Source organism: Panthera tigris, chromosome B2, assembly GCF_018350195.1.
Source record: "Panthera tigris isolate Pti1 chromosome B2, P.tigris_Pti1_mat1.1, whole genome shotgun sequence".
Lineage (NCBI taxonomy): Eukaryota > Metazoa > Chordata > Mammalia > Carnivora > Felidae > Panthera > Panthera tigris.
Genome location: NC_056664.1, coordinates 10,931,577 through 10,956,925, shown reverse-complemented (window position 1 = coordinate 10,956,925; position 25,349 = coordinate 10,931,577). Strand labels below are relative to the sequence as shown.

General features: G+C 42.8%; 1 protein-coding gene, 1 long non-coding RNA gene and 1 pseudogene across 2 annotated transcripts in view; 2 read left to right on the top strand and 1 right to left on the bottom strand.

Moving 5' to 3' along the window:
* The window catches only part of RNF144B (ring finger protein 144B), an 80,408-nt gene that overhangs the window by 42,386 nt on the left and 12,673 nt on the right, over positions 1-25,349 (top strand). The window contains exon 4 of the mRNA XM_007089770.3: positions 9,178-9,238. Coding sequence (XP_007089832.1) covers positions 9,178-9,238 — 61 coding nt within the window. The remainder of the gene's footprint in view (positions 1-9,177; positions 9,239-25,349) is intronic.
* Positions 884-9,171, bottom strand: LOC122238551. The gene is made up of 2 exons (XR_006217475.1): positions 8,879-9,171; positions 884-1,075 (listed from the first exon to the last, which is right to left on the bottom strand). It is a non-coding gene; the product is annotated as an uncharacterized LOC122238551 (long non-coding RNA).
* On the top strand, positions 16,348-19,560 carry LOC107180309 (annotated as a pseudogene).

Sequence of the window (25,349 nt, the reverse complement as noted above, 5' to 3'; positions counted from 1 at the left end):
CAGCAATTTAGGCTCTTTTGTCCAAATGCTTTCCAGGGTAGATCTCACTCACGTGGTTGCCTGTGCTCCTGGCGTCCGCCTCCTGTTCGCTGTGGGTCCTGCCTGCCTTCCTACCGCTTCCTATGAGCTCAGCTGTGGCTCTGCCCTTGCACTTTTGTTTATCAGGAGTAGCTTCATTAGCGAGACACTTAATGCCCCATCCAAGTACCCTTGGCTTATGGAGGAAACAGTAGAAAAGGCATCTTTGCTTGCACGTCACGCAAGTTGGTGGGAGGCGGTGGCTACAGGTCACCCCGCTGGGGGCCCCGGATGAGTAAAACTTGGCCTTCCTTGCACCATCAGGTACTTCCGGCCGTAGACTTACGAGAGGTGGGGCGCAGATTGTTTGCTCATAGCTCTACTTCAGGCAAGTCCTCCCCTGGGAGTTAGTAGCCCTGTTCTAACGGCGATGACTAATGGAGCCCTTCCCTCACAGTGGAAGGGAAATAGCACCCGCCACTTGCTGGGGGAGCCCGAGCCGTGTGTCTGGGGCCTGTAAACTTGGAGTGGTGAGCACATACCTACCATTACATGGCCTGAGTGATGGAGCTTCCTCTCTCTGCCAGCTGGCAGTGGAGGGCCGAGAACAGCTTCTCAACAACCAGCCCTCCCCCTAGCTCCTGGGGCATTGAAATGACCCATCTGCATTTGGCTGCTAGAGCCCCCACATGCACCAGAGCAAGGATGCACCAAGAATGGGGGCTGCAGAATTTCTACAGGAGGAGCTTTAGGGTGGGGCACCGTGGAGGACCAGGAGAGAGGAACGGGGGGCAGTGGCGTGCTAAGGAATTTGAAGCTACGTTTGCAAAATAAATACGGTTTTTACTCCTGTTGCATGTTTATTGGGGTGGTTTCGGTAAAGGTTGCTGGAATTAGAGCGATCCATGTGTTCCCCACAAAGTCCCCGTCAGCACAGCCCCCACTTGCCATCTCTTCTCACACTCTTCCTTCGTATCATCAGTGCGAGGTGGGGCAGAGAGGGAGGAGGAGGACGCCCAGGCAGGCAGCCAGAGCCCTGTTGCTGCGGTTGAAAGATCTGCACGGGAAGGGACCAAAGTGTGTCTGTCATAACCTTTGGCTGCAATGCACGTTAGCCCGAGAAGAGTCGAAACTTGGGGTGGCGACAGATAAAGAAATCTGCTATGCCGGCGTTAATAGATATTCTTGAGATTCCCAGTTGAATTTTATTTCAGAATGTATTTAAGGCTTTGCTTTAAAACTGCGTATAAATGGGGGTGCCTGGGTGGCTTAGTCGGTTGAGCATCTGATTTCCGCGCAGGTCGTGATCTCGTGGTTTGTGGGTTCGAGCCCCACATCGGGCTCTGTGCTGACAGGGCGGAGCCTGCTTAGGATTCTCTGTCTGTCTCCCTCCCTCCCTCCCTCCCTCCCTCTCTCTCTCTCTCTCTCTCTCTTTCTCTCTGCCCCTCCCCGACTTGTACTTCTCTCTTTCTCAAAAATAAACATTAAAAAAAAAATTAAAAACCGATTATAAATGGAGAATAACGTTTCTGATTCTGAGCTTTTCCTTTAAAGGCGGCTATAAGAAGAATAAGCAGCAACGGGTTGAATGTGCCATGTGGATGTGCTCATGGGCGTATCCCTTTTACCCACAGAGCAGGCAGGCGGGGGAGAGAGGCAGGGGACGGTGTGGGAAGGTGCACAGAAGCCTCTGTAGACAGGTGAATAAAGAGTAGCAAAGGCAGCCCTCTTGAGGGAATTGTGAGGATAATTCTGGCCCTGGAGTTCTAGCTTCCGCCATCTTTTCCACGTCCCCAGAGGGCCCTGCCTTCTGGTTTCTCAGACAGTTATACCCTCTTGTTTTTTCCAGCAGGTTCCATATCTTGTATGTAGGGAAGGAGATGTGAGCTTGGTTAGTACACTCGATGGATGTGCCATTTTTCCTTTTTGGGTAGAAAGTGCAGTTCTTATTTTCTGGGTCGAGATAAGAAACATTGGTAATTTTTGTGTAAGTGTGGTAAGGCACTTATCCATAAAACTGGGACTGTTTTTTTTTTGCTGGTATTTTTGCAAGTCATAGCCCCTCAAAAATTGCCAAGGCCTTGACATGCTATAATGATCTCCTCGTGGTCAATTCCATCTTCAAATATACTGGTCCCTTGTATTCTTTGTTGGGTCTCTTTGATTTTTTTTTTTTTTTTTAACGTTTATTTATTTTTGAGACAGAGAGAGACAGAGCATGAATGGGGGAGGGTCAGAGAGAGGGAGACACAGAATCGGAAACAGGCTCCGGGCTCTGAGCTGTCAGCACAGGGGCCCGATGCGGGGCTCGAACTCACGGACCGCGAGATCGTGACCTGAGCCGAAGTCGGCGCTCAACTGACTGAGCCACCCAGGCGCCCCAGGTCTCTTTGATTTTTTAAAGCAACTGTAGCAGAAATATGATTTGAAAGGCCAAACCCAAGTAAAGACTAGGCTTTTCTTTTTTCTTTTTCTCTTCTCACCTGGCTTTCTAGACCTTGATGAGAGGTACTTACATGAAGCCCACCCCTAGCTTCGATGTTGGAACCATTTCATTTTCCTGACTAAAAGACAATATGTATTTTAATCATATATAGTATTTTATTTGCAAGATATTGAACAATTGTCAGTATTATGGGAATACACCGCTTTCGGCATAAATGTTTCTCTGGCAAACAGGCTCCACCCTCTGCCCCCCTTTTTCTTCTTTGGTTTTTGTAGGGCTAATGTCGGTGTAGGTGGTGATGTCTGCTCAAATATTATAATCATAGTTAATATAGTAAACGAGGGGGTGCCTCACCTTTAATTTCTTCTCAGTTGTGACTGTTAGGTCTATCCAGTTAACCTTCATGTGTAACATTTCTAGCACGCCCCCACCCCCCCCCCCCCCCCCGACGTGTATGTATATCCTGAGAGCCCTGGTTACGCTCGGCTACAGTTGGAGTGGAAAGGAAAAGTGAAGACTTTCAGCAAAGTAGGACCTGAATCCTCAGGTTAATTTTTTACCAGAAAAAAAAGATAGAGATTATGGGCAATTAGTAGCTTTTGTTCTTATTGTTCCGATGTTACTGCTTTTGTTCTGTTAAAATGAAACTGAACTTATTTTATCTTTGAATTAAATTTTCTTTCTTTTTGGAAAGAATTTCTAGAATGATGAGGATGAGAAAAAGTGTTTTTTCATAGGAGGAGAGAGAAGTTTTTCTTTTTTATTGAACAGGCAGATTAATATAAATTTCAAAGGAGAAATAGCAAAAAAAAAAATCACTTTAAATCAAGATAAGAATTTTTTAGTAGTTGATCTGAGGCAATCGTCCTGTTGGTAGTTGAGAAGATACTTAGAAATGTTTGTTTCTACGGCTTGAATGTGGGTCTGGTTATTAGTGGATGAGAACCCACTGAATAAAAAAAATATCAGTAGTCCATACTGACCTGAATAAATAAATGAATAATAAATGGGAGAGAAGGGACTGAGCTTTCTTTGTTTTTTTTTTAAATTAATTAATTTTTAAGTTTACATCCAAGTTAGTTAGCATTTAGTGCAACAATGGTTTCAGGAATAGATTCCCTAGTGCCCCTTACCCATTCAGCCCATCACCCCCGTCATAACCCCTCCAGCAACCCTCTTTGTTCTCTATATTTAAGAGTCTCTTATGTTTTGTCCCCCTCGCTGTTTTTACATTATTTTTCTTTCCCTTTCCTTGTGTTCATCTGCTTTGTATATTAGATTCCTCATATGAGGGAAGTCATATGATATGTCTGTCTCCAATTTCGCTCAGCATAATACCCTCCAGTTCCAACCACGTAGTTGCAGATGGCAAGATTTCATTCTTTTTGATTGCTGAGTAATACTCCAGTGTGTGTGTGTGTGTGTGTGTGTGTGTGTGTGTGTGCGCGCGCCCACGTGCGCACGCGTGTATATGTACACACACACACACACACACACACACACACCACATCTTCTTTATCCATTCATCTACTGATGGACATTTGGGCTCTTTCCATACTTTGGCTATTGTCGATAGTGCTGCTGTGAACATTGGGGTGCATGTGTCCCTCAGAAACAGCACACCCGTATCCCTTGGATAAATACCTACTGGTGGGTCGTTTTTTGAGGAACCTCCGTACTGTTTTCCAGAGTGGCTGCACCAGCTTGCATTCCCACCAACAATGCAAAAGAGATCCTCTTTCTCCGCATCCTTGCCAACATCTGTTGTTGCCTGAGTTGTTAATGTTCGCCATTCTGACAGGTGTGAGGTGGTATCTCATTGTGGTTTTGATTTGTATTTCCCTGATGATGCATGATGTTGAGAATTTTTTCGTGTATCTGTTGGCCATCTGGATGTCTTCTTTGGGGAAGTAAGGGACAGCTTTCTTTCAGTAGAAATTCTAATTTCTGAAATTTCTTTTAGTAGAATTCTAATTAACAAATACAGAATGAAGGGTAGAAATAGAAAATCATCATTAAGCAATTACCACAGTAATAACTATTGTAGGCGAGAATTATCAATAGATGCAACAATTAGTGGAGCAAAGGTATGATGAGAAAGAGGATGTTTGCAGAATCTCAAAATGTATCCCTGCAAGAACCTTTGCTGATGACAAAGGGTGAAGAAATTGGGTAGACACCACCTTGACCAAGCTAAAAAGTCAACACCGCCAGTAATGAGATGGGTGTCCTCATGTACCTCCTGATGGCTCAACATCACTTCTGTGATATTCTTGCCAAAAATGCACAGCCTCAACCTAATCATGAGAATGCATCAGACAAACCCAAATCAGAGAACACTGTACAACATAACTAGCCTGGACTCTTCCAACATGTCAAGGTCGTGAAAGACAAAGACAAACTGAGGACTTGCCACACATTGGAGAAGGCTAAGGAGAGGCACAGCAATTAAATGCAATCCAGGATCTTGGACTGAAAAAAAAAAAAAGACATAAGTGGGACAGTTTTTGACCTTTGAATAAGACTTGCAGGTTGTTTGTTTTGTGTCAATGTAAGTTTCATTATTTTAATTATTAGCCATGGGATGCCTGGGTGGCTTAGTCGGTTAAAGTGTTCAACTCTTGATCTCTGCTCAGGTCATGATCTCACAGTTCATGAGTTTGAGCCCTGTGTTGGGCTCTGCGCTGCCCGAGTGCAGAGCCTGCTTGGGAATCTCTCTCCCCCTCTGTCGGTGCCCCTGCCTCTCGAGCATGCTTTCTCTCTCTCCCTAAATAAATAAATAAATAAATAAATAAATAAATAAATAAATGCCATGGTTATATGAATAAATAAATAAATAAATGCCATGGTTATGTAAGGTGTTAACAGAAGGAAAAGTTGGGAGGATGGAACTTAGGAACTCTACCTAAGTTTTGCAATTCTTCGTGAGTCTAAAATTATTTCCAAAAAGAAAAGTTGAAAAGGAGCATTCTGATATGATTTTGAACAATCTGGAATTTCTTTTTTGGCAGGAAGAGGAGAGTGATATATCAAAAGACACCTCTTCATAATCTCTTCTGTTGGGGTTTCAGTTTTGCAATCAGTTTTAGAGTAATTGTGATTGTTTTGGGTTTTGTTTTGTTTTGTTTTTAAAGCAGTAGCCCTTTAACCTGTGACCTGATAGAGCCTTTAATAATTATCCTCACATATTTACTTCCAGGTAAAAAGCTTGAGCAATGGTGACTTTCTCCAAATGGCAATGGAACCAGGATTTTAATTCTTTGGGCCATCTTTTTTTTTTTTTTTTTTTTTTTTAACAAGGTCTGGCTTTCTCTGACCTAAAGCCATGGGTATAATAGAAACATTTCAGAAAACTAGTCTAATCTTAATATCCAACAAATTGTAAGATCAAGATGTGGATTTTTGTTCCCCAAGGAGCAGATTAAAAAAAACCTTATGTGTCGGTATTGCCTTCTGAGTAATTTAAGTTCCTTGAGGGGACCTTCTGGGTCTCCTTTCCTCATCTGTATCCCTGGCTTCCAGCCAGTGCTATACTCTTCCTGGATCATGGAGCAGAATATGGAGAAAGTGCACCTCTAAGTGGTGGGGGACTGGGAAGAGAACGGTGTGATGGAACTAACTTTTTTTTTTTAATCACAAATTTCAATAGAAAAAAATTAGATTTGCCTTACTAAGGCTTAATTCTGTAAAAATCTTTGATCTCTGAAAAATGATAAATAGATTTAAAGTAGAGTAAGTAACCAAAAAAAAAAAAAAACCCAAAAACAAATTAGAGACCTCTGACTTCCCCGTTGGCAGTAATGTGTCCCCTGATGACATTTATTTTTCTAATTTAAAATTAAACATCCATCTCTCCTGTTGTTGACTTTTTACTGCATTAATTTGTGTCACTTTTTCATTAGCATTTCATCTGTGTCTAAAATACTTCATCTCCTGTTTGCTTTGTCTTCCAGAAACTGTATTTGACCTTAGCTGTTACATAAATTGCATGTCATTGAAAAACAAACAAACAAACAATTTTTAAGAGTTGACTTTGAGGGGTTTGAAGAAGTTCTTCATCAGTCCAGAAACTATTTTAGATGGAGGCAAATTGAGTACAGGGCTGTCCCATAGAATGAGATCTTTTTTGGGGGTGGGGGTTGAAAATAGAGACACAGATCCTCACCGAGGTCTGTTGGGTCCAGATGACAGCATCTCCAAGTCACCTTGGCCCGAAGTTGAAGTAATATTAGATTATTTGTCCTCTGCCTACAATGAATCAACAACTAAGGAACTAAATTCAGATTCCTGAATGCCTCTCATGCCTTTGGCTGCTTATGTCTTCTGTCCCCAGTTCAGAGGGTTTTTTTTTGTTTTTTTGTTTTTTGTTTTTGAGACACCTTTGTCTTTTAGGAAAGATGCCCAAGTGGTATGTATTCTAACAGATGAAACAAAACTGGCTTCCAATGTAGTAAAAGTCTAACACCCATCATATAAAATTAACCATAATTTTTTTTACAGTGATTTCTCAGGAGCTTTATTTAAGGCGGCAGATGCAAATGCAACCTTCCCCCCTAGCTGGAGAAAAAAATTCTGTAATTAAATTAAATTAATGTTTTACCATACTTGGGATGGAGAAGACTGAACTTGCCTGTTTCGTGGTCCTTCATAGATTTTAGCTAACTTAGTTTAATTCATTTGCAAAGTAAACAAATTGATTTTTTGTGTGTGAGAAGGAGGATTAGATTCTGGATACCTTTTCAAAAATATTTGTTATGTACAATTTTAAACTGCCTCATTTTTTTTTCACTCTTGTTTTCTTTTTTTCTTTTTTTTTTTTAATTTTTTTTTTTTATGTTTATTTTTGAGACAGAGAGAGACAGAGCATGAATGGGGGAGGGGCAGACAGAGAGGGAGACACAGAATCGGAAGCAGGCTCCAGGCTCTGAGCCATCAGCCCAGAGCCCGACGCGGGGCTCGAACTCACGGTCTGTGAGATCGTGACCTGAGCTGAAGTCGGACGCTTAACCGACTGAGCCACCCAGGCGCCCCATTCACTCTTGTTTTCTTAACGCAGACTTCCTTTCATTAGTTGAACTAATGAATTTCCATCTAGATATATCTTATACCAAAGAATATGCAGTGTGTTAGAGTCAGAATTGCTAAGGCTAAGACTGTGTCCTGTATCAACTTGCCAAATGTTTAGAAGCTTAGTATCACATCTTTTGGTTTTCTCAGTTATGTATCTTTTTTTTTTTTTTAATATTTATTTATTTTTGAGACAGAGAGAGACAGAGCATGAACAGGGGAGGGTCAGAGAGAGGGAGACACAGAATCTGAAACAGGCTCCAGGCTCTGAGCTGTCAGCACAGAGCCCGACGCGGGGCTTGAACTCACAGCCCTCACGGACCGCGAGATCATGACCTGAGCTGAAGTCGGCCGCTTAACCGACTGAGCCACCCAGGCGCCCCTCAGTTATGTATCTTTTAAGCAACGTCAATAGAGTTGACGTCAATGGAACTATTATTTTTAGAATGCCAGTTTAAGAGCATTTGGCTTTTCCTGCATCTGACTTTGAAATGCAATTTAAGAAGATTAATCTGAAATGTCATTTGGCCAGGTATGAATCATTGTCATTTACCAGTAAACCTTTGAATTCATATTGCCATCTGAAATGGAAACGGAGGAGTCTAGCCACAAGAAATAGCTGTAGCATTTTAGCATCTTTAGCATTTTCTTTCCTTTTTTAAAACATGTTTATTTTTGGGAGAGAGAGAGCGAGCGAGCGAGCATGAGCGGGGGAGGGGCAGAGAGAGGGAGACAGAAGATCAGAAGCAGGCTCTGTGCTGACAGCAGCAAGCTTCATGTGGGGCTTGAACTCATGAACTGTGAGATCACGACCTGAGCTGAAATTGGATGCTCAACCAACTGAACCACCCAGGCTCCCCTTTAGCATTTTCTGCCACGCATGGATGGCAATCAATGAAACCAAGGGCCCCATGAAGTGATTTTTGCCTGAAGGAATGATTTTTATATTGCTTCAAAGGTTCTATTCCCCAGGAAACTAATGAGGTTTTTATAATTCCTGAGGCACTACCTACCTGATCCTAGTTTTTAGGAGTTCTAAAGCTAGGACTATAATCTTTTTTTTTTTTTTTTTTTTTAACGTTTATTTATTTTTGAGACAGAGAGAGACAGAGCATGAACGGGGGAGGGTCAGAGAGAGGGAGACACAGAATCTGAAACAGGCTCCAGGCTCTGAGCTGTCAGCACAGAGCCCGACGCGGGGCTCGAACTCATGGACTGCGAGATCATGACCTGAGCCGAAGCTGGCCGCTTAACCGACTGAGCCACCCAGGCGCCCCTAGGACTATAATCTTTTAAACATTTCTTAAATGAATGTGGAGAGGAAAGGAGCATCTTTTGTATACGTACACAAATAATTGAGGTGGTCCAAAAGCTTGGTTGTCTGGTCTTAGTAGCTGTTGACGGAAGAACGGAAGCTGACTGGTGGGTCCGGTCATGGGTGCTTTGAGTAGCGACTCCCATCCGTGGCAGAGGGCTGGGGCGGATGTCGGAATTGCTCTTTGTGTTACCATGTGAACTGTGGGGAGAAAAAGCAGTCGGAGATCCACTGGTATAAAGTCAGCCAGATGAGGAGAGGTCCTAGAAGGCTGGAATTCTGGGCTCCACTGATGACAGAGACCTCATCTCTTTAATATCTCTGGTTTCAGATTGCCTGCTTGGTACCTGTGGACCAGTTTCAGCTTTATCAACGGTTAAAATTTGAACGAGGTATGTATGCATGCTCCTGTCTGTCCCGATGGTGGGTTGTGGCTTTACAATATGTCATCTGCGCACTAACCTGAAACCATCGTGTAAGGTCGGGGCGGCTGTGGGCTGTCAACAGAGCCACAAGGACACGCCAAAAGGGGAAAAACTGTAATTGCAACACAAAATTTCAGCTTTCTCAGCCAGAGGCAGAAAAAATGCGGACGAGCAGGAACTAGAAGCTTCCTTATTTTGGTTGCTTTATATTTTTAATTTGGCTCACGTGAAGAGAGGTTCTACAAAAGCTGGGGTAGTTTCACAAAAGAACATGTTCCTTAAAATGGGTTTTACCACCCATTTACCCCTCCTGAAGATCACTTCAAAACATGAATCAACCCAAACATTTTTACTGCTGCTTGTGATACTCACCATTCATTCCTTTGATACTAGTAATCATAGTGATGGCTGAGTGTGTCCTTCCCATGCGATCTACAATGCATCAGGCTCATTTTCTTTCTCACTTTGGCCTTGGGGTAATTGATAGGGCTTTTTTCTTTGTACTGTCTTTTTACCTGTAGGATTCATTCATTCATTCTCCTTTTGGCTTCTTGCAGATCTTTTTTAAGGAGCCCTTTCCCTGCTGTCACACCCTGTACATTTTTAAAAAAAATTTTTTATCGTTTATTTTTGAGAGATGGAGCATGAGCGGGGAGGGGCAGAGAGAGAGGGAGACACAGAATCTGAAGCAGGTTTCAGGCTCTGAGCTGTCAGCACAGAGCTCTACGTGGGGCTCGAGCTCACGAACCGCGAGATCATGACATGAGCCGAAGTCAGTCACTCAACTGACTGAGCCACCCAGGTGCCCCGACACCCTGTACATTCTTGAACTAAATGGTCTGTTTTTCCATATCTGAGAAATAGGAGAAAATTGCTTTTGGGTCTCATTGAGTACCCCAAATAAACTCTCATACAGCATGAACATACAGTTTTCTATTGATAACTTTTAAATCTGTGTCAGTAAAGTTTAGAGGTGAGGGTAGGGGGAAAGAGGTACGTTTATGTCTCTGGTGCCAGTAAGTTTGATAAACACAATTACCTTTACCTCATATAGTTTTTGCAGTCACCCTGACAGATGATTCTTACATGAGAAAAGAAGACCATGCAGAATATGAGGGGACAAGAGTAGATCAGCAGGGGAGTCATGGGATGGCTCTCACTACCTAGGACCAAGGTTTGGCCAGTTTCATAGGCTAATTTTTTTTTTTTTTTTAGCAAGCCAAAAGCAGATTCATCTCTCCTGGGCAGATCATTTAACTACATTTTTAAGGCTGAAGTATTAAAATGGAAATTACTAAAACAATTTTTGGACTAGATTACTTGAATTACATTTTTGCCTCATAGGAAGATGCAGATAACGGGTGAGAAAATAGTTAGGATGTTGTTGAATGTGGAATCTGAACCAGCAAAGTCAGGTGAATTTTAGGTTTGATTCATGAAGACACAGCCCCGTGAATCAGTCCTGTGTGGATTCTCAGCCAGATGGAGAATTAATGATGGGGTACTTTACATCTCAGATCTAGCCGTGCTGGCTGATTAATACAGCCTGGGGTGCTTATTGGGTGTGATGGCCAGAGATGATAATGTCAAACACCTGGCCTGCCATCCTCCCACTTTATCCCAGTATCCTCTGTTATAAATTACTGTGGGAACACAGACATTCCAACTATTCACCCCACACATGGATGTGGCTGTAGCCAGTGCAATGATTTAAGGGCTCTTACCTGGAGAAAGTCAAAGAAGTTAGACTGCATTTTCAGTCTTCTTAACTGGTGAGCTCTGTCAGTCTCACTAGTCCTGCTCAGTAACCGGGGCTCTGCCCATTGTTGGTATGCCCTTGGCCTATACGCACCTCTGCTTTCTCCTGCCCTGGACCTCCTCCTCACCTGCCTGCAGCCCCATCTGTCAGGGGCAGGCCTCATTCCTCATTGTTTACATTTTACAGACTACTTACTAGCTGAAGTGTCGTTTTGTAATTCATGAGACAAATTCTAAGAGTACTAGGAATTAAAACTTTGTGTGAGTTGGTTCTCACTGATGAATATAAGCTTTTAGTGTATTTAAAACAGTGGCTAAGAGCCTCGGCTGGGAACGCAGGCCTTACGGCTTACCAGCTGCGTGACTTTGGACAAGATACTTAATTTGTGTACCTGGATTTCCTCGGCTGCAACATGCAGATGATGTTGGTTCCCCTCCCATGTGGTTGGGATGAGGACTAAATTGAATTAAAACATGTAAAGCACTTCCTTGAGTACTTCGTCTCCGTGTTCAAAATGTCAACAGCTGTTGATAATAAAAATACTAATAATTTCAGAGGGGCACCTTTTACATTGACGCATATGCAGTGTTCTCATCTTATTCCCCAAATGGGATAATCTTCACATTCTCTAGGAAATATCCCCATATTGAAATAGAGAATAGGGGCGCCTGGGTGGCTCAGTCAGTTAAGCGTCCGACTTGGGCTCAGGTCATGATCTCGCGGTCCGTGAGTTCGAGCCCCATGTCGGGCTCTGTGCTGACAGCTCAGAGCCTGAAGCCTGTTTCGGATTCTGTGTCTCCCTCTCTCTCTGACCCTCCCCTGTTCATGCTCTGTCTCTCTCTGTCTCAAAAATAAATAAACGTTAAAAAAAAATTAAAAAAAAAATGAAATAGAGAATACGATTATCTTGTTGTTAGTGGGATTAGAACATGTGAAGTTAATTGGCCACATCGTGTGTGTGTACATACATTCTTGAGTTCGGACAAATGGATGACACACATGTGCCATTACAGTATCATACACAGCGTTTCACTGCCCTAAAATTCCTCTAGGCTCCACTTACTCATCTTTTCCCACTACCCACTGGCTGCCACTGATCTTTTTAATGTGCCCATAGTTTTGCCTTTTCTGGAATGTCCTACAGTTAGAATCATGCAATATGTAGCTTTCTCAGATTGGCATCTTTCACTGAGAAATACGCTCTTCAGTGCTACATCCATGCTTGTGGTAGGAAAAGCCTTGCTGCGGGAGAGGTCCACATGGAAAATCACCGGCCAGGACTCTCGTTCTCCCCCAGAAAGCTTGGATAGATGTCCTCACACTTTACTTTGTGATTGGGACTTTTTGATGTTCTTGTAGTGTTCAGCCCTACTTCTGATTGGCTTATTTATTCATCAGGTGTGTTAATATATTCGGTCCAGTTACAGTCAAGTTGGGGAGGCCTTAGAGCCAGTTTATAGGTAGTCTTGCATACCTTTGCTTTGATGCATTATAAATTGATCAAGCAGTTTTACTCATACATGGAATTTATTTTTTCTCACAAGTTCCAGGTGGATGTCCCATTACCCATCCCACGAATTGATAATGGATTTTATTATTCCTACTTTGTGGATGAAGAGAGTGAAAACTGGAGAGGTTGAGACTTGCCCAGCCTCACATAGACTGTGTCTAAGCCTCCTCATCTATAGATTGTGTGTTGTGTTAATTGCATAATTTTTTACTAGGGTAATATGTATCTGCAAAACATAAAACTTACCATTTCATCCATTTTAGGTGTACAATTCAGTGGCATTAGGAACACACACAGTGTTGTGTAACCATCACTACCGTGTATTTATCACCCCAAGCAGAAACTGTAGTCATTAAATAATAACTTCGCATTTCCCTTTTTTTCCCCGGTCCTTGGTAACTTGTAATCTGCTTGCTGTTCTGTAAACTTGCCTAGTGTAGATATTTCATTTAAGTGGAATCATACACTATATTCCTTTTGGGTCTGGCTTACTTCCCTTAGTATAATGTTTTGAAGGTTCAAAACATGGTGCTGTGTATCAGCACTTTTTATGGCTGAATAATATGCCACTGTATGGATATCACACATTTTGTTTATCCATTCATCTGTTATAGGACACTTGGATCGTTTTTACCTTTTGCCTGCTGTGAATAATGCTACAGGGAACACTGGGGACCAAGTATCTTTTTGAGTCCTAGCTTTCAGTTCTTATGGGTGTATACTTAGAAGTGGAATTGCTTGGTCATGTGCTGAATTCTGTATTTGGTGTTTGAGGAACTGCCCAAGCTCTGTCATTTAAATATAAATTTAATTGTATATTTTTACTATCATAAAGTATGGAACCACAATTACATTTGGAAGTATGTTAAATCTGGGAGTTTGGTTCAACTCCCTTGTTTTATAAGAAAGGAAACCAAAGTCCAGAGACATTTTGATCTGAGGTGATTTGGGAAGGCAGTTTATACTTAATTAATTAATTATTTAATCATTTATTTATTTATTTATTTATTTTAAAGTTTATTTATTTTGAGAGACAGAATGAGTGGAGGAGGCACAGAGAATCCCAAGCAGGCTCCGCACTGTTAGCACAGAGCCTGACGTGGAGCTCGAACTCATGAGCCATGAGATCGTGACTTGAGCCAAAGTTGGACAGACGCTTAACTGACTGAGCCACCCAGGTGCCCCTATAATTCTTTAGTATCAATTCATGCACTTTTTCTTTATCCATCCATGATACAGAGTTATTAGAGAAAGGCATTCCAAGTAAGAGTAAGTTTAAATCAATACAGTGTTATGGAAGGGAATTTACTTGATTGGGATAATCTTTATCTAAATTGTATATCTTGTTTTTACTCAATAGACTTCATATCTACCTCAGACTCAAGACTTACCAGCTAGGTCACTTTGGGGTCTATGCCACAAAAATATTTTATGTGGAACTGTTTACAAGGGGGTCTTGGGATGCTTTAAATACTGATGCGAATGATCTAAAGGGCTAACTTGTGGAAAGTAAAACTCACTGACTGGGCTCTCAGAGGTGTAGAGACTGCCATTGCTCTGGAAAAAGACTCAGATTAGTGGTGGCCTTGTATCTTAGTTATACACGTTTCCATTAGTTTTGCCCCATGCTTATTGCCTACCAAGTACTCAGTTTTTAGTCTGTCATCCCGTGTTTTAATTGTCTTCTGCTTTATGTTACATATATGATTAACTTGCCTTTTATAGCTTTGTTTTCATCTGAGTCTTTGTGGGGAAAAAAATATTTTGAATAGGAACAAGCCTAAATCATCACTGTATACATAAAGCAGAGAAACAGCATTTGGCATAGATGGCTTATTCTATGAATCCACTTTCCTTCCATCTGTGACTTTCTGTTGGCTACTACTGTGTTTGTGGCTTTCCCTTTCCGTGTCAGTCTTCCAATATTAACAAAGAAAAGAGAATACTAAGTTTGGCATGTGTTAGTGATCACTGTTGTACTTTCTACTGGTCCTCAAAGCACGTGCCTGATGATTAATGCTAGAATTTTGTCTTTCGAGTCTGCTTGTCTGGAGTCTACGTTTTCAGAATATTTTTTTAAATTGGATTAAGATTTTCCATCTCTAGTCCTTAAGCACTCTTCCTATTTTTTGTGACCCCTTTTTATTTATTGTAATTGCACGTTGCTTCAATTCCCTCGTGGTTGATTGCTCTGTTCTTGGCTATTTGTATTTTCAGAGTGGCTGGAAACTCTTAGAAATGGTGCCAGTGGCACACTGTTCTCTGTTGGAAAAAGTAAAATAGGAATTTATTTTCCTGTTATCTGTTAATCCTACTGCCTTCACTCACGTATTTAATATCTACGTTTTTGTGGACTGAGAATCTCTTGTGTGGCAGGGTCACTTCCCGATGCTGCTGTAAGCCGCGGCCCCGTCTTTCTCCAAAGCCCATCTGTTCTCAGCATTTTTCACAAGCCTCCTTTCCACACTGCAACAAAAGTCTCAACATTGAAGATGGGGCTCTTTGAGTTTCATCTCGCTTCTTTATTTGTCTTTGGTGTAATGCTCCCCGCCCCTCCTTTGTGTTTAATCATTTAAGGTTTTATGTCACCGGGGCTCTGTGTGTAGTTATTTGGTTTCTCTTGGCATTTTTTTAAAATTATTTTTTAATGTTTTTTTTTTTAATTTTTGAGAGAGAGACAGAGCACAAATGGGGGAGGGGCAGAGAGAGAGGGAGACGCAGAATCCGAAGCAGGCTCCAGGCTCTGAGCTGTCAGTGCAGAGCCCGACGCGGGGCTCGAACCCACAAACCACGAGATTGTGACCTGAGCCCAAGTCGGATGCCCGACGACTGAGCCACCCAGGCGCCCTGGTGTTTTTTGTTTGTTTTGTTTTTGTTAGGGCTGTGCAATACTTCCATGACCTTCCAAAACCTTCAGTTTTATTTTTCAACAGCTCCCGTCTCTTATTAGTCATCTTACTTTTCATAGTTTCTGACCCTAAGCCCATTCTTATCATGCATGTGTGTGCGTGTGCACACCTGTTCTCCCTTTGAGCCTGCTTTTTGGTGTTTTGTGGTAAATGTATGACTAAGTCTAGGGTTTCCTTACAAAGCTACCCTGTGCCTCCAGATGCTAACATTTTCTCCCCAGCGTTCTGCTTCCTCTCCTTTACCATCAACTCTTTCTTGCGGGTCAGTTCTAAATCTCAAACAGCGCCCTCTAGGTGGTTCAGCTTTCCTCTGAAAAACTAAAGTGTCCGTAAGAAGAGACCCTTATCACCAGATAGGGTGATTTTTTGAAAGGGGCCCCAAGTGACAGGCACAGTATGACGTCTTGCCTCTCCCTGTGTGCACTTCCACCCGTACCTGTAACAGCTGGGGTGTTGTGAAGAATGAGTCAGTGTTGTGTGTCTGTCACTGTGTGTGCTCAGTAAATTGTTGTTGTGGTTTTTGTTATTCGTCACTATTGCCACCCCATCTTACCTTTGTCCCAGGTTTCTAAACCAAACGAAAAGAGCATCTTCTAGAATCCAGATCTTACCTTGGACTTGAGGGTATAGCACAATAATACGACTATTGTCCTCTTTTCATCTTAACCCGTATCTTTTTCAGCATGTTTCCATCCACATTGTCCTAGATTCTAAAGCATCGTACGGCACCATCATACAATGTGCTGTTCCTTGAATCATGAACCCACCTTCTCCAGCACCTCCAAGGAGATCATGACTTGCTGACCCAGAGCGTGCCAAGTGGCTGCTCTAAAGAGAAAACGTTCCCATGCTCATAGTGGAAATGGAAATCTATTTAACAGCATGGTTACGCGTTTACATGGAGAATGGTATTCTAGGAGGAAAAAAGGCCGGATCCCAGCATATACTCATGAACTGCGGGTTATGCACGCTCCTAGCTTGTGTGGGTCATAATGTAAGAGCGTCAGACTGGATAACCTCAGAAGTTGTTTCCGGGTCTGAAATTCTGTTGGTTCTCCTCAGCAATCTTGACAGAGGGCTGCTAAAGGCCACGTCTCTTTCACTTTATTTACTATGGCAGATGTTAATTCTGATCAGTTTAATTGCATTTTAACTGTCTACAGAAGACCTTTGTTCTTTGAGATATCAGAAAGCAAATTAACTTTGGCATAATTAAAAATGCAGAGGGTCATGAAAGTTAAACCAGTTTGGTTTATTTCAGCTGATAAATTAGCTTGGCTGTATGATGTTTCCTACCATAATATGAAATCGTGGGATCTCTTTTCTGGCACAGTTTCACACTGGCAGAGGATGGCAGAAAACCCACTTATGTTAGTTAAGAGAATTTACAACAGAATAAAAACCAAGCTCTACCTATGTGATACTGATGGCTTCCAGTGGATCTCGAGATCAGGGTTTGAAACTGAAAACAGTCGCTGGGGTCAGACATGCTCCTTAGGGCTCAAGGCAGTTTTATTCTCTTAAAATGTTTCTATTTCTCAAGAATTGTCAGAATACAGAAGTAGAGATCGCTTTACATAGCATTTCCTGCCTTGCCTAATTTCTATGAACAAGCAGTCTTAAGACCAGTCATGCAACTTTACTTCAGTGATCAGTGTTAATTTTCTTAAGTAAATCCTGGCTCCAGTTGGTGAATTTGTCTGTCTCTGATGTAAGTATGTTACGTTTAATGACTGCTAAATCACGTTCATGGTAAAGTGTTGGGAATACCCCTAGCCCGTGTACAGGCCCCTGGGCTCTCTTTTTCTAGATTCCTGAACTTTTCCCCCATCTCAGAGCTACATGAAGCTTTCGTCACCGCGGATGCAGAAAAAATTAGCTGAATACGCATTAGTGCATTTTCCTCCAGCTTTGGAATGGCAATTTGAAGGGGGAAGAAACGAAATCTTATGTTTTTTTGGATGTGCGCATTTTGTTTATCTCCACGATAACTGTATCTCCTAGGCCAAGAGCCAGGAGTTAGGATCGAATTCACTCTAATAGTAATCAAAAGTGTTTTTAAAAATTTCGCATTAACCCCGTACAGCTCCCCTCCCTTCAGGCTCCTCTCAGGTCAACGGGGTGGAGTCAGGCGTGAGGGGGAGAAGCTCTTGTTCACGGACATGATTTGGCTTCCAACTGGTGTCCATCAGTCGGTTCCTCTTTGGCGTGGGGTTAGGATTGCTAATATGTGACACCCCTTTAGTGGTTTTTCCTCTAGGAAAAAACCCATTTGTGGTACACTCTGTTACCTGACGGATAGGAAGCAAAATTGTGCTCTTAATAGCATATTGGAATTGTAATCATTCTTTTTTAAAAATGTTTATTTATTCCGAGAGAGAGTGTGCACACATGCATGTGAGCAGGGAAGGTGCAGAGAAAGAGGGAAAGAGAATCCCAAGCAGGCTCCGCACTTTCAGTGCCGAGGGGGGCTCGATCCCACGGACTGCATGACCGTGACCTGAGCTGAAATCAAGAGTTGGACATTTAACCATCGGAGCCACTCAGGTGCCCCTGAAATTCTAATTCTTAAAAAATAAAAATGCCTCTCTTAGCCTCTGTGGATGTTTACCTGTAGCTGCTCTTCTAGGAGCTGGGCCGAAGCACAGTCGTTAGGGGAGATGCCGTGCTGTGCTCAGATACCTTTTCAGTGTAATCTGGCCAGACTTGCGGGTGGGAATCCCTGTTCTGCTGGGGGATGCTCTTCTCCCTGAGAGTCCAAGAAACCCTGTGCAATAGTCTCTCTGAGTGGTTGTTCCTGTTCTCTGGAAATATCTGAATGCAGGGCTGAGTAAGACAGAACCTTGCTGTGTAGACCGTCAATTATCCTTTATTACCACGGGGAATTGATCTACAGATAGCATTTCTTACACTTCTGTTACGTTGCTTCATTCATTTATTCAACAAATACGAAGTTTCAGAAAGCTTTCTAGATCAGTGGTTGTCAGCTTGGGATGACTGCATCCAACTGCCTCCTCACTAGGAAATCTTGACGGTTTCACCTTCAAAATATGCTCCGAATTATCAGTAGTTCCACTTCTCACCTAGAATCCAGTGCGTCACCTCGGATTAGATCGCTGCTCTCTGTCGTCACCCTGTGCCGCCACCAGCTCTACTCCCTACGGTCGCCAGAGTAGTCTTCTGAGAGTGGTCATCGTGTCACGGCTCTCCCCTCATCACAGTGGCACTGCCCTCTCTTCCTCGGCACTGCCCGTGGGGGTGGCGGCCATCTCCTGTTCGGCATCGTGGCCGCCCTCAGACCTCTGGTGAAGCCCAAGATTGTGAAAAAGAGGACCAAGAAGTTCATCAGGCACCAGTCAGACCAATATATCGAAATTAAGCGCCACTGGCGGAAACCCAGAGGCACTGACAATATGGCGCGCAGAAGATTCAAGGGCCGGATCTTGATGCCCGGCGTTGCTTACGGGAGCAGCAAGAAAACAAAGCACGTGCTGCCTGGTGGCTTCCAGAAGTTCCTCGTCCACAGTGTCAAGGAGCGTGAAGAGCTGCGGATGTGCAACAAATCTTACTGTGCAGAGATTGCTTACAATGTCTCTCTAAGAACCATAGAGCCATTGTGGAAAGCACAGCCCAGCTGGCCATCAGACTCAGCGCTCCCAATGCCAGGCCGCCTAGTGGCGAACGTGAATAGACAGCTTATGTGCACATCGTATTTGTGTTATACTACCGAAAAAAAAAAGCCCCTCCAGCGGCTTCTCAGCATGCTTAGGCCTTATCGTCATCCTCTAGAATCAGGTCCTTGATGACTATCCCCACATTATGTCCTGTGACCCTCCCCTCTGCTCACTTAGCTCCTTGTGAAATTGCCCTGCCCTATTACACGTGTTAAGTCTCTTCTTCTGCATCATTTGGATGTAAGTTGGAAATCTTTCAGATCAAAACCATGCGTAGATTAGCTGTTTGTTCATGGTTCTAACCTATTGACTTCAATGTGTTTTTAAAAAACATGCAGCTATAAATAACTCTCAAAAGCAGAAGTAATGTTTGCTCAGAGTCATCTGGTTCTCACACAAATGTAACAATCCCAGAGGCTTATCTCTAGCAATTCTAACCAAATTAATACCCAGTTGAGAGAGCAGAAAGTGTGCATTTGAGCTGAGAGGTCTCTGCCATAAAACAAAAATGAAGAAGGCAGAGAAAAACCAAATCATTCAGGTATTCTCTATATATTCAGGCCCAGAAGTATAAATATACCTTTTCTTCTCATTCAAACGTCCTTCGTGAATTTCTACAGAAGGCTTGCGTGTACTGTTTGCAAGCGATAAATCTCTTTAGTCCCGTCTCCGTCACCAGTGTGAGAAACTGAGTCTCTACTCCTTTGAATGTTAACTCCTTGTTAACTTATTCAGCTCCTTTCGTTAACACAGAAATATAAAGCTGAGGGGACTGTCAAATTTGGATAGATTTGTCTTTTTGCCTCAGAATAGTTATTTGCTCTTAATGCTTTACCAAGAAGACAATGGCATAACTTCTTTGACGAGTGTCCTTTAATTAACCAGAACAGTGTATGTGTTTTTTTTTATTATTATTTGAGAGACAGAAAGAGAAAGAATGAGGGTGGGGAGAGGAGCAGAGAGAGAGAGAGAGGGAGGGAGGGAGGGAATATATCTCAACCAGGCTCCACGCTCAGCATGGGGCCCGACATAAGGCTTGATCCCACAACTCTGGGGTCATTATCTGAGCCAAAATCGAAAGTCAGACACTCAACCGACTGAGCCACCCAGGCGCCCCACCAGAATAATATTTAAAAGGTGTAGAACAAGCTCAAGTACCTGTGTAAAAAATAGCTGTGCCCCAAAGCAAACGTTACATAAACACATGGTACTATATTGCTACTGTGGGTACCTCCTGTATTGATGGACTTTTCTCCAGGCTTTAATCATGTCAGATTCTACCTAGCAGCGCTTTCCATTTTATTTAGATTCTTTAAAAGAATGGCTGATGGGAGAAGGGGGGGCTCTGTTCAAGAGAAGGAATTGGTTTAAATTAGTAGATATCTGTTCTATGTTTGTTTTTTTTTTTCCCCGTGACCCTTTGTATTTATAAAGGAAAAAATCTCCATCTGCTGGGTGGTCAGGAATGTACTGAGTGCATCCCATATGACTGGCATAGCGAGGGGTGCTTAGAAGTATGGTGGGCAGATCCAAAACTACGTACTCATAACATACATACACATGCCGTGGTTCTGAGCAGAAGAAACAGCCTGTCTTCTAGGAGAGCTCTCACTGGAGTTGATGATCCCAGACATATGTACAAGAAGCAATTAACCAACAATAAACTAGAACATATAATCAAATAGCAAACACTCTTTAGAAGATGTATTCCCGTGGGAGACATGAGAGGATTACTTCAGATGTAAGTACCTGTCTGTATGCGGGATGTTCAGGAGGTAGAAAAGGCTGGTCAGCAAATATGGCTACAACTGTCACTATTGTAGTTTTCACTTCTCTTCTCATGCTAAGTTCTGTTCTTCGGTTGCCCGCTGTGTGCCCCACACTTGACTATGCTGAGGTAGGGTCTCTACGTCTATGTTTTTACTCTCAAGGTGGACAGTGTTCAGGGATGTGTTGGCAAACGGTTTTTTGGTGGGGGCGGGGGAGGCTCTGATTTACAGCGTTTGCCGCTTTCTGTGGTGTAAATACTTTACCGTGGTTGATTTCTCAAGTAGCCGATTCACGTGGTGTCACTGAATGCAGCGTTGGGACGAGATGGAGTAGGTTGTGAGCTGGTGGGACCCTGCTTCAGGAGGCGACTGCCAGTGTCCTTGCTCAGTGTTTCCTTAAGTGCAGAATCTTTATTCCACTATCTGGAAGGAGACTGTCCTTTTCCTTTTATGCCTTCCTGACTCTGGCTGCCTGTAGAGTTGCTATTACGGGGATTGGGTTTTTTTTGTTTTTCATCTTTGTTTCTGTGGTGCTTTAGCTCTAACTTAATTTCTTTGTGTTTTATCTCAGCATGTGCCATCTGCTTTGTACTGTGGTTAGGAGGGACCAGTTTTACCTCCTGATTTTAGAGCTGATTAAAAGGAGAAACTTCATTATGGATACTTGGGATAAGAGAAGCATAAAATATTTCTGTATTAAAAAACGTTTCTGTATATCAGACATTCCTTACCTCCACCCCTAAGAGTTGCTCACATTTATTTGTTAATAATTTCATTTATGTTATCTTGTGGGGTGCTCTGTCAGTTATTACATTGCTTGTGTTTTTTTACATTTTATTAATTTTGAACATCTCTGGTTCTTTTCGCGCTGAGATCTCTGAGAAGTAAACCTCTATTTTCTTTTTTTTTTTTTTTAATGTTTATTTCTTTATTTTGACAGAGAGAGAAAAAGTGAGGAGGGGAGGAGCAGAGGGAGAGGGAGAGAGAGAATCCCAAGCAGGCTCCACACTGTCAGTGCAGAGCCCGATGTGGGGCTCAAACTCACAAACCATGAGATCATGACCTGAGTCAAGATCAAGAGTCGAATGCTTAACCGACTGAACCACCCAGGCGCCCTGCAAACCTCTATTTTCACCTCTTTTAGAGCCCATGATCTCTAAAAAGTACCTGACATTGATCAATTGTTGAATGACCAATGCCTAGTTTTCAGGCATATCATCACAAGACATGAGGCCAAAAGAAGTTTGAAATAGTACAAATTAGAATGAGATTGAGACTTAATCATGGCAAGGGTTGTGTAAGTAAGTCAAATAACGGAGAAATCTAGGGCCAAGTCTTAGACACCATTCATAGATGGGACCAACGGAACCAGTTTTGATGCTAAAGGAGAAGGAAGGTTTGGGGAAGAAAATAGGCCAGTGCTTTATGGAAGAGGGAGCTGCAAGAGTATCTGATACAAGTTGCATTAAGAAACACTTGCTGGGGGCGCCTGGGTGGCTCAGTCGGTTAAGCGGCTGACTTTGGCTCAGGTCATGATCTCTTGGTCCGTGAGTTCGAGCCCCACGTCGGGCTCTGTGCTGACAGCTCAGAGCCTGGAGCCTGTTTCAGATTCTGTGTCTCCCTCTCTCTGACCCTCCCCTGTTCATGCTCTGTCTCTCCCTGTCTCAAAAATAAATAAAACATTAAAAAAAAAAAACACTTGCTGGATATGAGTAGGGGCATGGCAGTTTTAACTTTCAGAGAGCAGTTTATTAATGAGTTGGGAATAAAAACTTGACTTTAGAGATTTAAGGAGGGTAGGAGGGGATAGGAATGAGAATCAGTGACTCTGGATCACTCATCCAAGGACTGGGATGAGAGAAGAAGTGAAATGGGTGTTAGGTACAGAGAGACAGTAAGTAGGGGTCCAGTAAGGGTAATTATTATTCCTTTTGAAGTTAGAAAATTTTTTCATTGTCACCCTTAATAAGTGACATTTCATAAAGGCGGTTTAATGTTGAAAGTGCTGTATGTAAAGTTCCATGTTTTGCCAAGTTTGATGCCTTTCCAAATGCAGAGAGCCATAATCCAGGTGGGTGGAGATCTAGGGTCTACAAGATGCTGATTCTGTGACATCAAAATTAAGGGGGGGGGTAGACTATAATTTGGTAAAGAGAGAGGATTTTTAGGGGGAAGGAAAAACATAGTATGAGAATTGTATGTATGGAGAATGTGAAACAAAGGGGAAATCTAAATATGTTTCAGTGTTGCAAAAAGTAGATGATTTTCCAGGGGACAGCTTAGATGCAGAATTATTTTATTAGTCTGTTGCTCATATACCAGATTGATAGTAGCCTTTTCCAACGAGCTTCTAGGGGTGCCTGGGTAGCTCAGTTGGTTAAGCCTCCAACTCTTGGTTTTTGCACAGGTCACGATCTCATGGTTCTTGGTTCAAGCCCTGTGTCAGGCTCTGCACTGACAACGCAGAGCCTGGTTGAGATTCTCTGTCTCCCTCACTTTCTGTCCCTCCTCCCAACCCCCCATTGTGTGCACGCACTCTCTTTCTCAAAAGGAATGTAAAAAAAAAAACAAAAAAAAACTAGCTTTTAAAAATTATAAAAGTAGTATTTTTTCCTGTTTTTTAAATTCAAGTTTAGTATTAAAGTAAATCTTTGCTTCCTTCCCCAACCCCCCCCCTCGCCTTTTACTCAAGGATAACCATTTTCGTGTTTCTTACATATTCTTCTGAAAATGTTTTTTTTAATTTTTTAATGTTTATTTATTTATTTTGAGAGACAGAGACAGAGACTGAGAGAGAGACAGCAAATGGAGGAGGGGAGAGAGGGAGAGGGAGAGAAAGAATCCCAAGCAGACACCATGCTGTCGCACAGAGCCCAACGCTGGGCTTGATCCCACAAACTGCAAGATCATGACCTGAGCTGATATCAAGAGTCAGATGTTTAACTGAATGAGCCACCCAGGTGCCCTTGTTGTTTTGTTTTGTAATGTTATTCATTTATTTTTTCAGAGAGAGAGAGCAAGTATGAGTGGGGGAGGGGCAGAGAGAGGGGGAGAGAGAATCCGAAGCAGGCTGCAGGCTCTGAGCGGACAGCAGAGAGCCCGATCCGAGGCTTGAAGTCATGAACCGTCAGATCATCACCTGAGCCCAAATCAAGGGTCTTGCGCTCAACCTGACTAAGCCACCCAGGCACCTTCTTCTGAAAATGTTAAAACATATTTTTATAAACATGGTTCATTTATACTCATCCTGAATCTGCATTTTTTAATTGGTAATATATCCTTGGGATCTTTCCATATTGTCACGTTTGAGTCGCCTTATTTTAAAGTTCGTAGTGTTCCAACTATATGGATGTACATTACTTGTCTGCTGAACTACACAAAAACCTTATGGATCTGGCATAGTGTATTAATTTTTTTTAATTTTTTTTTTTTAACATTTATTTATTATTGAGAGACAGAGCATGAGCATGGGAGGGGCAGAGAGAGGAGGAGACACAGAATACAAAGCAGGCTCCAGGCTCTGAGCCATCAGCACAGAGCCTGACGATGCGGGGCTCGGCAGGATCATGACCTGAGCCGAAGTCAGATGCTTAACCGACTGAGCCACCCAGGCACCCCATTTTTTAAAAAACTTTCATAATAACAAAAAATTTTTATTATGGTACATACGTTTTCCACAGGATGAGGTGTGTCGTGTGTATTTTTTTCTGTACGCGCATTTCCACGTTCCTCACCTACAGAGATGATAAAATCCTGGGGTTGGAAAGGACTTTAACGGTCATCTCGGACATGCCGGGTTCATCCCCTTTGTACAATACCTGCTGCCCCAGGAGGAACGGTCCTTGTTGGAAGAGGGCATTGCTCACTATTGCTAGAGGTGGCCTTACCACTTGAGATGCTTTCATTCGCAAGGAGCAGAACGCCGGACTTCGAGGAGCCTAAACAGCGAGGGCAGTGAATTACCTCACACACAGGGAATCCAGAGGTCGATGGTTGCAGGTTTGGCTGATGAAGCCGCTCGGTTTCTCCACCTCATGTAGTTTTTCCTCACAGTTTTCCCAGATCATATTCCCGGACCTCCAACTTCAGGCGGTTGTGTTCAAAGGTGGCTGGACGGAAGGGCAATTCTTGCCCGCACATCGGGAAGGAGACCTTGTCCCGGAAGCCCCTTGTCGGACCTCCCCTCCCCTCCCACTGGCTAGACCATGTCACGTGATCAAGCTACGGTTGCGCAGTAGGCTGGGAAAGCGAGTGTCCGCCATGTTCTACGTCTGAAGAGATAAGACGAGTGTTCTCAGCAGGTTGAAAGGGGTTGGGGCAGATATTGAGGGACTCTAGAAGTGGCTAGAGTGGCCAATATCACTTTTGGATAGAGTAAGAATCTGTTTCTTGGTAACCCTACTTTGGGTGTTAGTTAAGTTCTGTAAGCTATCCTTAAAGAACAACGAAATAAGTAG